At 38.1% G+C, this 12431-nt stretch overlaps 1 protein-coding gene across 1 annotated transcript; it reads right to left on the bottom strand.

The window, feature by feature from the left end:
* Positions 1–3391: 3391 nt before the first annotated feature.
* Positions 3392–11881, bottom strand: Meioc (meiosis specific with coiled-coil domain). Its single transcript, XM_051159047.1, has 5 exons — positions 11877–11881; positions 9911–11783; positions 8109–8243; positions 4583–4763; positions 3392–4058 (listed from the first exon to the last, which is right to left on the bottom strand). Exons 1-5 carry the CDS (start codon positions 11879–11881, stop codon positions 3829–3831), a joined length of 2424 nt encoding a protein of 807 aa, XP_051015004.1. The 3' UTR covers positions 3392–3828.
* Positions 11882–12431: the final 550 nt, after the last annotated feature.

Genomic DNA, 12431 nt, shown 5'->3' with positions numbered 1-12431 from the left:
TGCAGATATACATGCATGCAGGATACTTTATACATAATAAATTTAAATTGTTTTCTTTGGGTTTTCAAGACAGGGTTTTTCTGTGTTGCTCTGGCTGTCCTAGAACTCACTCTGAAGACCAGGCTGGCCTTGACCTCAGAGATTCTCCTGCCTCTGCCTCCTAAGTGGTGGATTAAAGAGATGGGCCACCACCACCCAACTAAAAATGAAATTTTTATTTTTATGTGTATGAGTGTTTTGCGTGCATGTCTATGCATGCAGTGCCGCTGGAAGCCTAAAGAGGGCATGGGATCCGCTGGGACTGGAGGTACAGAGGACTGAGCCACCATGTGGGTACTAGGAATCAAACCTGGAACCAATTTCTTTGAAGAGCAATCAGTACTCTTTAACTACTGAGCCATTTCTCCAGCCCCCCAATGGGATTTTAATCATAATAGTAATTCCTCACCATCTTTATTGTAATGATTTTATTCAAATGGAAAGGGTACTGAGAGGATGACTCAGGGTAGTTTTCAAATACCTTCATATGAATTTGTGTGTGGTATCCACATGTATGTTATGTGTGAGCACGCTGTGTGGAAGCCAGAGGTTGATGCTGCGTGTCTTCCTTGATCTCTTTCCACTTAATTAAAAAACATTTCTTTTATTGTTCGTGTGTGCTTACTAACAGCCATACATAACTCTTTTAAAGAAAAATAAAAACATGAGCTAGGTTGAATGATGGGTAAAGGCATGTGGTACCAATCCTGACGTCCACATTTGATCTCTAGGACTCACATGCTGAAGGAGAGACACAAAGTTGTCCTCTGATCCCCCACACCTACTGTTACTTATGTGTGTATGTACACAAATTTTTAAAAATAAGAAAAAGGGGGCTGGAGAGATAGCTCAGAGGTTAAGAGCACTAACTGTTCTTCCAGAGGCTCTGAGTTCAATTCCCAGCAACCACATGGTGGCTCACAACCATCTATAGTGTGATCTGATGCCCTCTTCTGAGCTGCTGATGTACAAGTAGGCAGAGCACTGTATACATAATAAATCTTTAAAAAATATAAAAACATATTTATTTGAATTAGAGAACATCACCTTTACCAGTTTAACTGCACATTTGGGGGGGGGGACAGGCATCTTGAACTCACAGAGATCTGCCTGCCTCTGCCTCTTGAGTGCTGGGATTAAAAGTGTGTGCCACCATGCCCGACTTCACTGCAGATTTTGTGATAAATTTCAAATATGTTTGTAAGATGCAATTTAGAAGTATGTAAAAATCATCTAGTAGAGTGCTGTGGTCCATGCCTGTGGTTCCAGCACTGGGGAGGCAGGGGCAGTAGGATCACTGCCAGGCTGAGGACCACATAAATTCCAGGACAGCTAGGAAACCAAGAAGAAAGAATCATGTGTACCAGTAGTTCTCAACCTTCCTGATGCTGTGACCCTGTAATATAGTTCCTCATATTGTGGTGACCCCCCAACCATAAAATTATTTTTCTTTTTTTTTTTTTTTTGAGATAAAATAATTTTCATTGCTACTTCAAAACTGTAATTTTGCTGTTATGAATTATAATGTAAATATCTTTGGAGATGGAGGGTTTTCAAAAAGGTTGTGACTCACAGATTCTATTCTATAGAAAAAAACAATAAAGGAAAATTTCAAAGACCTTGTGACAGGATTGCCCCAGCTGGTCTTTGTCATTTAGCTGAGGCTGGCCTTCAACTTCTGATTCTCCTGCCTCCACCTCCCAAGTTTCCCAAGTATTAATTCTGTCTGTTTCATTTTGTATTCCAGGCTAGCTTTAAAAACATCACTAGCAGGGTTCAGTGGTGCATGTTTGTAATCCCAGCACTCTGGGAGGCAGAGGCAGGCAGATCTCTTTGAGTTCAAAGCCAGAACTCACTGGTCTACAAAGTGAGTCCTGGACAGCCAAGACTACACAGAGAAACCCTGTGACAAAAAAAAACAAAAAACAAAAGCAACTGAAAACTTCGTCACTGATAATAGCTTTGATCCTCCTGCCCTCACCATCCCCCCCATCCCCCAATGCTGGGATTATAGTCACTCACCACACATGGTTTTATACAGTGCCCAGGAGCTAGCTGCCCAGGGTCTCCCCTGTGTTACATCCCCACAACCATCTATAATGAGATCTGGTGCCCTTTTCTGGTGTAGAGGTGTACATTGCAAGCAGAACACTATACATAATAATAATAATAATAATAATAAATACATCTTAAAAAAAAACAGGAAGGGTTTTTTTAGCTAAATGTAATTCATACGGTTTTCAGACATAAATACAATGTTAAAAATTAACACAAATGTAAAAAAATGAAACCAATATTTCAACAAAGTAATTTATTTTTTTTCTTGAGAGGCTAAATTCAGTACAATATTTGTTTTCATAACATTCAACATGTTTTATGTCAAACTTAACCACTTTCTATGCAATGACTGTGGTCGGGTGGTCTATTTTATTTGACTACCCTCAATGTAATTCATTTGGTAGTTCTAAAGCATATCAGTGATCAAAATGTTTCTCCCTACAGTTACTCCTGCATCTCAATCAGTTTCTTCCGCACATCATCTAAAGAAAATTTATGTGGTGTGATTACACTCTTTTTTTTTTTTTAATACCAGGATTTCTAAGCTAAGAAAAAAACACTAACATCAAAAACATCAGTGTTTCTAGTCAAGGATATTTCAATTAAATTTCATCAGTACATTATATTATAGTTTAACTCATGCTAGAAACTTTAAAACCCAAGATCTTCTGAGTCACATAATACCAACATTTCATATTAATGGATAAATTATTCGGGTTCTAATACAAAGATATTAAGTGATGAGAAACAGAAAAAGCCAAGCTTTCAAGTGTTCTTTTAAAAAATACAGAAGCAAACAAATTAACATAACTACACAAAATATACACTAACTAATTGCAAAACTAAACTAGTTAAAGATTAACCTAAAAAAATACATTTTAGAACTTCGTGATACCCTCATTAAAGACAGCAAACTAAGGGTATTAAAACAAGAGTCATTATTTTAGTTACTAGGCATCAAGGCTAAAAGATCCAGATAAAGGAATGTTTTATTTTGATTCAATTAAATACTTTTAAAATTGGAAACATTTAATAATTGATAGTATAATTAAATTTAAAGAATATACACTAATGATTTGAACAGGTTTTATATTCAGTAACTTGCATGGTTTTCACACTGGCACTTTTATCACTAATTTAGGAGAATCAGATGCATTTCCCTCCATATACTTAGGCACTAAAATTTCAAATTTATAAATATGGTAGTATTTTAAATATTAAATTTTTACATGAATTTTGGGTTTATCCATGTTTTTCTTTGTTTCCTAGGTATTATCCAGTTTAGTAAGGAAAATACTTTTAAATCACAATCAAAACTTGTCTTGGTTACTAAACTGTAGCCATAATTGGGTTACAGTCACTTAGACTCATTATTTGGAATTATACTTAATAAGGCAGAACTAAATGAAACTTATTTCCTAGAAGAATTTCACATTTGCATTTACCTGCACTGAAGAATGGATTTAAGCAGTTTTTAGCTGTAAGGGGCTATTTAATTAAATAAACTTGCTATCTTTGACTACTCAGAACTTTACCTTTGAGTTCACTTTAAACTGTGTCTGAGTCATCCCAAGCAGATTTTTAAATAGAAGTTAGACTTCATTGAAGTATTAACTTTAAATCTGAAAGAAAATTAATGTACTGAAAGCTTGACAAGTTCATTAAAAATTTTTAGCACATCTTGATACATTTACTTATCAGCTTTTAACTCTTCCTTCTGCTGGCATTTCCTTAATGTTTACTTGTTTCACCTCTCTGGTTCATTGGATTGCTACTATTTATGCTTTCATGGACTTTATCTTCACAGTTTACTAAATCTTGGAAAGCCTTTTCCATGTCAGCTTGGCCTGCTGTACTTGCTGTTTTTGGCAAGGTCATCTGCAGTGCACACCATAGGGTAGTGCGCGCTTTTCGAGTAGCTACACACATCTCTTTAATTGCTGTAGCAAGAGCAAAAACATCTGTAAAATAAATAGAGTTATTTTTAGTTATTCACTTAAATACCCCTTATATCTTAAGCTCAGTATTGTTGCTATTAAACGTCAAACATAATTTTTACAAAAATGGTGATGGCTAAGATTGTTAATTTTCTCTTTGATTTGTATAGCAATAACTATGCTTTGGTAAAAGACACTTTTTTTTGGAGACAGGGTTTCTCTGTGTAGCTTGACTGTCCTGGACTCACTTTGTAGACCAGGCTGGCCTTGAACTCAGCGATCCACCTGCCTCTGCCTCCCAAGTACTGGAATTAAAGGCGTGCACCACCACGCCCGGGGAGACGCTATCTTAAACAGGTATTATAATTAATTAAATGCATAAAATTAACAAAAGAGAAAAACATTCTTTAGGAATAAATAGTGTGCTGATCATTTACTAGTTTGTTCTTTAGATAAGTGTTAATTTTAGAAATGTAATCTTTTAATCCCAGAATCTGATTTTATTACTATTGAAATTATTGCACTGCTTTAAGTTTTAATATTTATACCTCTGTCATCCTGGCACCTAGGTACTCCTTGTCTTTGACGATTTGAAGCATTAACAATTTCATCCTTTCTTCGTGACTGTACTATGTGAATCGACTCCAAGTGTCTATCGAGAGCAGTAGAGATATTAGCATGAAGGGGAGAGCTTCGAAGACGCTCCATTTTGCCTAGTAAAGTCACAACCTGAGGGAAACATTTAAACTTTGATAAGGCAAACAAGTCTTTAATGAAATATCGTAGAGACAAGAGCAACAATAATCATTAAATATATAAACAAATGCTGTGTCCTAACACTATGCTAGAGGAAAGAAACATGGAAAATCTTTTATGCCTGACTGGTATATGTTAATTCTAAAAGTTTTAGTTGATTACTGAGAACAATAAAAAAAAAATCAACTATCCAAACACATTAGTATCATCGACAGTCTAAGATCTGATATTGGTTTTTCGCAAGTAATAGCCCATAAGGTTATGGGTATGGGTGATACTAACCCAATATGGGAGGGAGTTTAGGGGATTAATATTTGCCCTACCTGAGATGAAACAATGGTATTTTAAAATATAACAGGTATCTGTTTTTATTGACTGATAGCAGGTTAGAAAATACTGCCATAATAATAATTATAGACCCAATAACAAACATTTCGTAGGCCCTACTTTTAACTTAACCACAACATGAGAGCCTCTGAAGCTAAATCATAGGCAGTTCTGCAGACCTCTGTGGGTACTGAGAACCAAACTCATGTTCTTTGAAAGAGCAGGAAGCACTCTTAATCTATGAGCCATCTCTCCAGCCACACCTGTTAGTTTTAGGGCATCCATAATACAGACAATACAGATTTAAATTTACATTGAAATGATGTAAAGTATAATTGCCAAAACTGCTAATGAAAATCAGTGATTACAGGTATACACCATCATGCCTGGCTTACGTTGTGCTGGGGCATTGTGTGTGCTAGGACAAGCATTCTATCAACTGAGCTACGTTATTTCCAGGGCCAGGAAAGTTCTGCAAATAGCAGAGTTCTGATCCCTCCCATTCAGGTAAATCTTGGTAGCCTGCCTGCAATCCCAGTGCTCCAGAGGCAGAGACAGGATCCCCTGGGCAAACTGGCTAGATACACTAGCCAAATTGGTGAGCTGTAGGTTCAAGTGAGGGACGCTGCCTAAATATATATGGTGGAGTGTGAATAAGGAAACTCAGTACCAACCTCTAGCCTCTACCCGGCATGTGCACACACATACATGTACACCCTCGTATGTATGCCCACAGATGTAAAATACGCATACATACATGCATGTATTCCACACTCCCATGCACGTGAAAAGCTAAGACGTCACTGGGTATATTAAATTAGTGTAGGGAGTATGTTTAAGATGTTTTAAAATCTAAACAATGTAAAGAACTTTTAAATTAATCAACATGTGAATATCAAGTAAGTAAAATAATGATCACTGGGAACTAATTATTAATAAGTCTGTCCCAAGTGTTATTTTCCTCCCTTTGTACACCAGTCAGATCCTTGAGGGATAAATAGATGAATGAAAGAAAAAAAACATGTAAAAACTCTAGTGAGCTAGAAATTGTTTCTTATATTTTTTGGTTGTGAGCCTAGCCTTTGGTTTGAGCCCAGCCCGAAATTATGTTTCAAAATAGAGGAGGGCCATAAGGGTAGTGGGGGTAAGTGAAAAAGACACATAGCTGAAGTTTTTTTTATCATGTGGAATCCAGGTGTAATGGCTATCACAAAAGCAGAGAGACTTGAAAGGAAAGGGGGACAAGAGAAGGTAATGGACAGATGAAAAGCAAGGTGCAGTGAAATGTACTATGAAAATGTCATAATTTTTGTTTTTCTTTTTAAAAATGTACATGGGGTTATGTGCATGTAAGTGCAGGTATCCTTGGAGGCCATAATGGTGCGCGGTTGCTGGAGTTATGGGTGGTTGTGCTGCTGCTGAGGGTGCTGAGTCCTCTGCAAGAGCAGTACATGCTCTTAATAAGTCATTGCTCCTACACTTACTTATTTTTGTATGTTTGTGTGTATGTGGGTATATATATGCCATGACCAATTCATAAAAATCAGAGGAGTTGGTTCTGTCCTTCCACTCACCATGTGGGTTCTAGGGATTGAACTTAGGTTGTCAGCCTTGGCATTAAGCACCTTTACTCACTGAGCCATCTTCCAGGCTTTTAAAAGTATTTTAAAGTGTTGGCTTTTTAGCCTGGCCCAGTGGTGTATGCCTGTAATCCCAGCACTCTGGGAAGCAGAGGCAGGTGATGTGAGTTTGAGGCCAGCCTGGTCTACAAAGTAAGTCCAGGACAAACAAGGCTACAGAGAAACCCTGTCTCAAAAAACAAACAAACAAGCAAAAGTGTTGGCGTTCAAAAGCATTCTTTCTGAAAGGGTTAGTTCCTTTGCCAATGTGGATTTGAAAAGGAAAGTTTTTTTCTTTTTTCTTTTACTTTTTTTTTTCAAGACAGTTTCTCTGTGTAGCCTTGGCTGGCCTGGACTCACTTTGTAGCCCAGGCTGACCTCAAACTCACAGACATCCATCTGCCTCTGTCTCCCAGAATTCTGGGATTATAGGCGTGCACTACTGTGCCCAGCTGAAATTTTTTAAATTAATAAAAAATATGCTATGGTCCTGGGGGAATGGAACTCAAGGTTTCACACATGTTATGAGTAAATATACCAGTGACTAACAACCATCCCTAGCCCACTCAAATTACTTATTAAATCACTAAAATGGAACTATTCTTGTCTTTTCCTAATATTCATCAGAGTTATAGAACCAAACACGAGTGCATTTGAGCTGTGTTAGGAAGCTGGCTCAGTCAGTAAAGTGCTAGCTGAGCAATCCTGAGAACCTGAGCTCAGATCCTCAGCAACCAAACACCATGCTGAGGAAGTGGAAACAAGAACACCTAAGTCTTGCTAATAAGCTAGCCCAGACAAATCAGTGTGCTCCAGGTTCAGTGAGACTCTGTCTCAAAAAACTAATGTACAAAGAAATTGAGGAAGGCCCTACTGTCCACCTGTGGCCTTCATATGCACGCGAGCGTGCGCGCACACACACAAATAGACACACAAAAGATTTTTTTCAGCTAGATCGAAGTGGTTTTACTGTGTCTTTTTTGTTTTGAGCCCAGGCTGTTCTCAAACTCATTAATATAGCTGAGACTGGCCTTAAACTCTTTTTTTTTCTCCCCGAGACAGGGTTTCTCTGTGTAGCCTTGGCTGTCCTGGACTCACTTTGTAGACCAGGCTGGTCTCGAACTCACAGCAATCCGCCTGCCTCTGCCTCCCGAGTGCTGGGATTAAAGGCGTGCGCCACCACACCCGGCTGGCCTTAAACTCTTGTTCCTCCTGTGTCTACTGCCCAAACGCTGGGATTTCATACATATACCATCACACCTGGCTGTAAATGTGATATTAAAATCCTTCATGACTTTAACTTGTTGAAATTCTTCTACATTTTTATCAAGTAACTTTTAAAAGCCCATTATTGGATGTTTTTACAGCTTACTCTGGCTTGTTCTCGAAGTTCATCCACAATTAATCGATCAACTCTAGACGGATTGGAAGTCAGTCTTGGAATTGGAGTATTATTAGTACTGGATACTTTTTTCCCTGGATAATTCTTGGCAAGGGCTAATTCAGTCTGTGAAATATAATTTTTAGAGACTAGATTTAAAAACATGATTCACCTGTGAATAGTACTTTTCACAGCTCTAAGAAATAGACTTTTCCCTTTAAATATGAATTGTTTTGGTATCAAAAGACAAACAATACAAACCACATTTACATGCTAATTTAAAAGTGAAAACTGGGGGCTGGAAAGATGGCTCAGAGGTTAAGGGCACCGACTGCTCTTCCAGAGGTCCTGAGTTCAATTCCCAGCAACCACAGGGTGCCTCACAACCACCTATAATGTGATCTGATGCCCTCGTCTAGCCTGCAGGTGTACATGCAGGCAGAGCACTGTTTACATAATAATAAATAAATAAATGTTTAAAAAAAATAAAAGTGAAAACTGAAAAAAAAAAGACAATATAAACCACAGTACCATAATTTTTCTCACACTTATTATATATACTTTAACACTCTCCAACAGTTTAATACTAAAAAATCCATGTAACCCAATAAGAAAATCTACCTCATAGGGGGGAAAAATTGTTTCGAGACTGGGTTTCTCAGTGTAGCCTTGTCTGTCCTGGACTCGCTTGGTAGACCAGGCTGACCTCAAACTCACAGCAATCTGCCTGCCTCTATCTCCCTTAGTGCTGAGATTATGCGCCCTGCTCATAGAAAAATTTAAAAGAGAAGATAACTGTTTTAAAACTCTGATCTTTCAATCTTTAAGTAACCTAGTTAAGTGCTTATAACAATGAATTTAAATATGGTATAGTACAGAAGAGTTCATCTTAGAAATAATACTCATAGGCTGGGCATGATGCCACACACCTTTAATCCTAGCATGTGGGAGGCAGGTAGTGGGATCTATCTCTGAGTTCAAGGCCAACCTGATCTACAGATTTAGTATCAGGACAGGCAAGGCTACACAGAGAAACCATGTCTCAGCCTGGCAGTGGTGGTGCACACCTTAAATCCCAGCACTTTGGGAGGCAGAGACAGGCAGATCTCTTGTGAGTTGGAGGCCAGCCTGGTCTACAGGGTGAATCCAAGACAGCCAAGGCTACAGAGAAACCCTGTCTCAAAAAGAGAGAGAGAAAGAGAGAGAGAGAGAGAGAGAGAGAGAGAGAGAGAGAGAGAGAGAGAGAGAGAGAAAAGAAGAAGGAGGAGGGAGGGAGGGAGGGAAGGAGGGAGGGAGGGAGGGAGGGAGAGAGAGAAGAAACTATGTCTCAAACAACAACAAAACAAATAACAAGAAAATAGGGTCTGGAGAGATGGCTCAGGGGTTAAGAGCACTAGCTGCTCTTCCAAAGATCCCAAGTTCAGGTGGGTGTGGTGGTGCATGCCTTGAATCCCAGCACTTGGGAGGCAGAGGCAGGCAGATCGCTGTGAGTTCAAGGCCAGCCTGGTCTACAAAGCAAGTCCTGGATGGCCAATCTAACATAGAGAAACCCTGTCTCCAAAAACAAAAACCAAACTAAACCAAACCAAAGATCCCGAGTTCAATTCCCAGCAACCATATGGTGGTTCATAACCATCTATAATGAGATCTGGTGCCCTCTTCTGACCTGCAGGCAAAACATTGTGTATATTTAAGTCTTTAAAAAAAAAAGAAAAAAGAAAAAAAAAAGCACTCTTAAATCAAAGACAAGTGGATGAAACATACTGTTACTTCTAAATGGATAATTCTGTTACCTTTTTTCTCTCCTTTTCTAATGCTCTCCATTGTTCATAGCACTCTTCTAGACGAATATGAAGCTCACTAGCTGGTCCGCTACGGGTTTTAATTGGTCTTTGAAATCCAAAAGTTGGTACAAAACCAGAAAAGGAATTATCACCATACATCATATCATTAAAATAAGGATATAAATGGCTTAGGTCTTCATAAGAAAACAAATCATAGGAATCCAACAGTGGAACAACTGAATGGCCAAATGGGTGGGTAGATCTTAGGGAAAATCCATTTGAACCAAGTTGTTGAAAACCCTGATTATGTCGTAAATCTCCCATCATATAATTATTAGAAAAGCATGAAGCTGGTGTGCGATTCACACGGCTATTAATATTGCTGTCTCCACTTCCTTGTCTGTGGCTATTAAAATGACCCTGTGACTCTAACAGATCTTGGTATGTATTTTGAGGTAACCCATCAAAATGCTTTGGAATGTCCTCAGGATCATAATGTCCAGTCTGGGGCTTGGCTTGAAAATTATGTTTGTTTACATTTTCTATTATCCCATATTGTGAGGCTGAATAGTTATCACAAAATCCATTCGGCTGCTTTATTTTTTTCTCTGTAACTGATTCAAAGAGATTGTCTTCTCCAGTTTTTGTCAGTCCTTCCATGTGACCCACAGACTGAATCCTTTCTGCACCATTGTAACTAAAATCAAAACTAGAAAATGCTGAAGGGTTTTCTTGGCAATACTTCTGAAATAAATTGCCATTTGAGGTTAAATTCGTAGATGAGAGTTGGGGGAAATCTGAAGAATGGTTTGAGCCTTTTGAAGCTGCACTTAAATGACTATTTAGTTTCATCAAGTTACCTTGATTTCGATATGGAATAGGAAGGTTATTTTTTGTTTGAACATTCATCCAAGTTGGTCTGCTCAAACTGACACCTCCTGAAGATGTTGCTGCATTTGACAATAAACTCACTGATTTAAAATATTCAGAGTTTAGGGGATCAGGCTTAGCAAACTGTTGCTTTTCGGTAACATTGGCAAAATCATTATTAGCTGGACAAGCTGTGTGAGGCTTTAGTCCATATTCTGATTTTAAGCCAAAATCAGCAGAGAATGTTGCTTCCTTTGCAAACTGTTTTTCTGTCAGATGTGGTGCTGGTTTTGGAAATGCAAAATTCTGCTGGTCAGATATTGTCTCCTCCATTTTTTTCTGATTTGCTGGTTTAACTTGAAATAACTTCGTATAGGCATCTGCTTCCACAGTTGGTGTTTCAGGTGTGCCGTTGGCTAATTTTTTACCATCCTGGACACTAAAATTTGAACATTTGTTAAGCTTTGCCTTATTAGGATGAACATATTCTGGGTATCTACAATAATCTGCATTTTCATTATATCTATTAAACTGGGAAAGAAATATCTCTGCCCTTTTATGCTGTAATGGTGTTTCAAGACCTTTAGCACATATTTTATCTCTTCCATAAGGGTAAGTATCAATTCCTGATTCTTTCATGATATCAGATATACCAGTTTGTGGTGTAAAACAGTTTTTGATAAATGGATATTCATGGAAAGTTGTCTTAACTGTATCATTAGTCTGAATATTGTAACAATTAGAATGATCACTTCTTGAGAGGTACAACCATTGTTCTTCAAGGTCTAAACCAGTATATCCATGATAGAGTTCATCTATTTTTTGTTGTGGTGTGAGATTACTATTATGCAGGTATTGCTTTTCCACTGCTGACACAGATTCACCACTATAAAAGGCTTGCTGAGAGATAGCCGTATCTATCGGCCTTTTGGTTTCTGTTAAGAGGTCATGGTGATCTACAAATCTGCTTGTGTTCATTGGCCAAACTGACTTTAAATTGGAGGAGCAGGTCCTAGAACAAGTAAACATATTTAATTACAATTTAAGTCGTAGAGATTTTATTTCCTCTGAAAACATTAGAAAAGAATAAAAAAGTTTCTCTTACTCCATTTTACCATTTGCAAATCTTTCCCAACCCTTACTTATAAACTATCACTGTTTTCAAACAAGTCAATCATATGAAATGTGCTATCTGCTGTAAGAGTTGTGTGACAGAGCTAGGTGAGGTGGTAAGAGACTGTCCACATATAAGATGGTGCTCTAAGATTACCAGCAAAACTGGAGAAGTCCCTTTGCCTTAGTGGCATAGCACAAGGTATTACTTATGTTTGTGGTGCTGATATCAACAAGCGTACTGCACTGCTAGTCTTTTAATAGTATAGGGCACAGCTATGTGTAATATGTAATATTAGGTTATGATAATGACTATTGCTAGTTTACACATTTACTCTGGTATAAAGTTTTTGTTTTTTGTTTTTTAGGTTTTTCAAGACAGGGTTTCTCTGTGTAACAGTCCTGGCTCCCCTGGACTTGCTTTTGTAGACCAGGCTGGCCTCGAACTCACAGTGATCTGTCTGCCTCTGCCTCCCGAGTGCTGGGATTAAAGGCGAGCACCATCACACCCGGCTTATACTTAAAGTGCTTATATTTATTTTTATTG

Source organism: Acomys russatus, chromosome 16 (assembly GCF_903995435.1).
Source record: "Acomys russatus chromosome 16, mAcoRus1.1, whole genome shotgun sequence".
Taxonomy (NCBI): domain Eukaryota; kingdom Metazoa; phylum Chordata; class Mammalia; order Rodentia; family Muridae; genus Acomys; species Acomys russatus.
The sequence above is the reverse complement of the archived record's forward strand: the minus strand, read 5'-3'. Positions and strand labels throughout refer to the sequence as shown.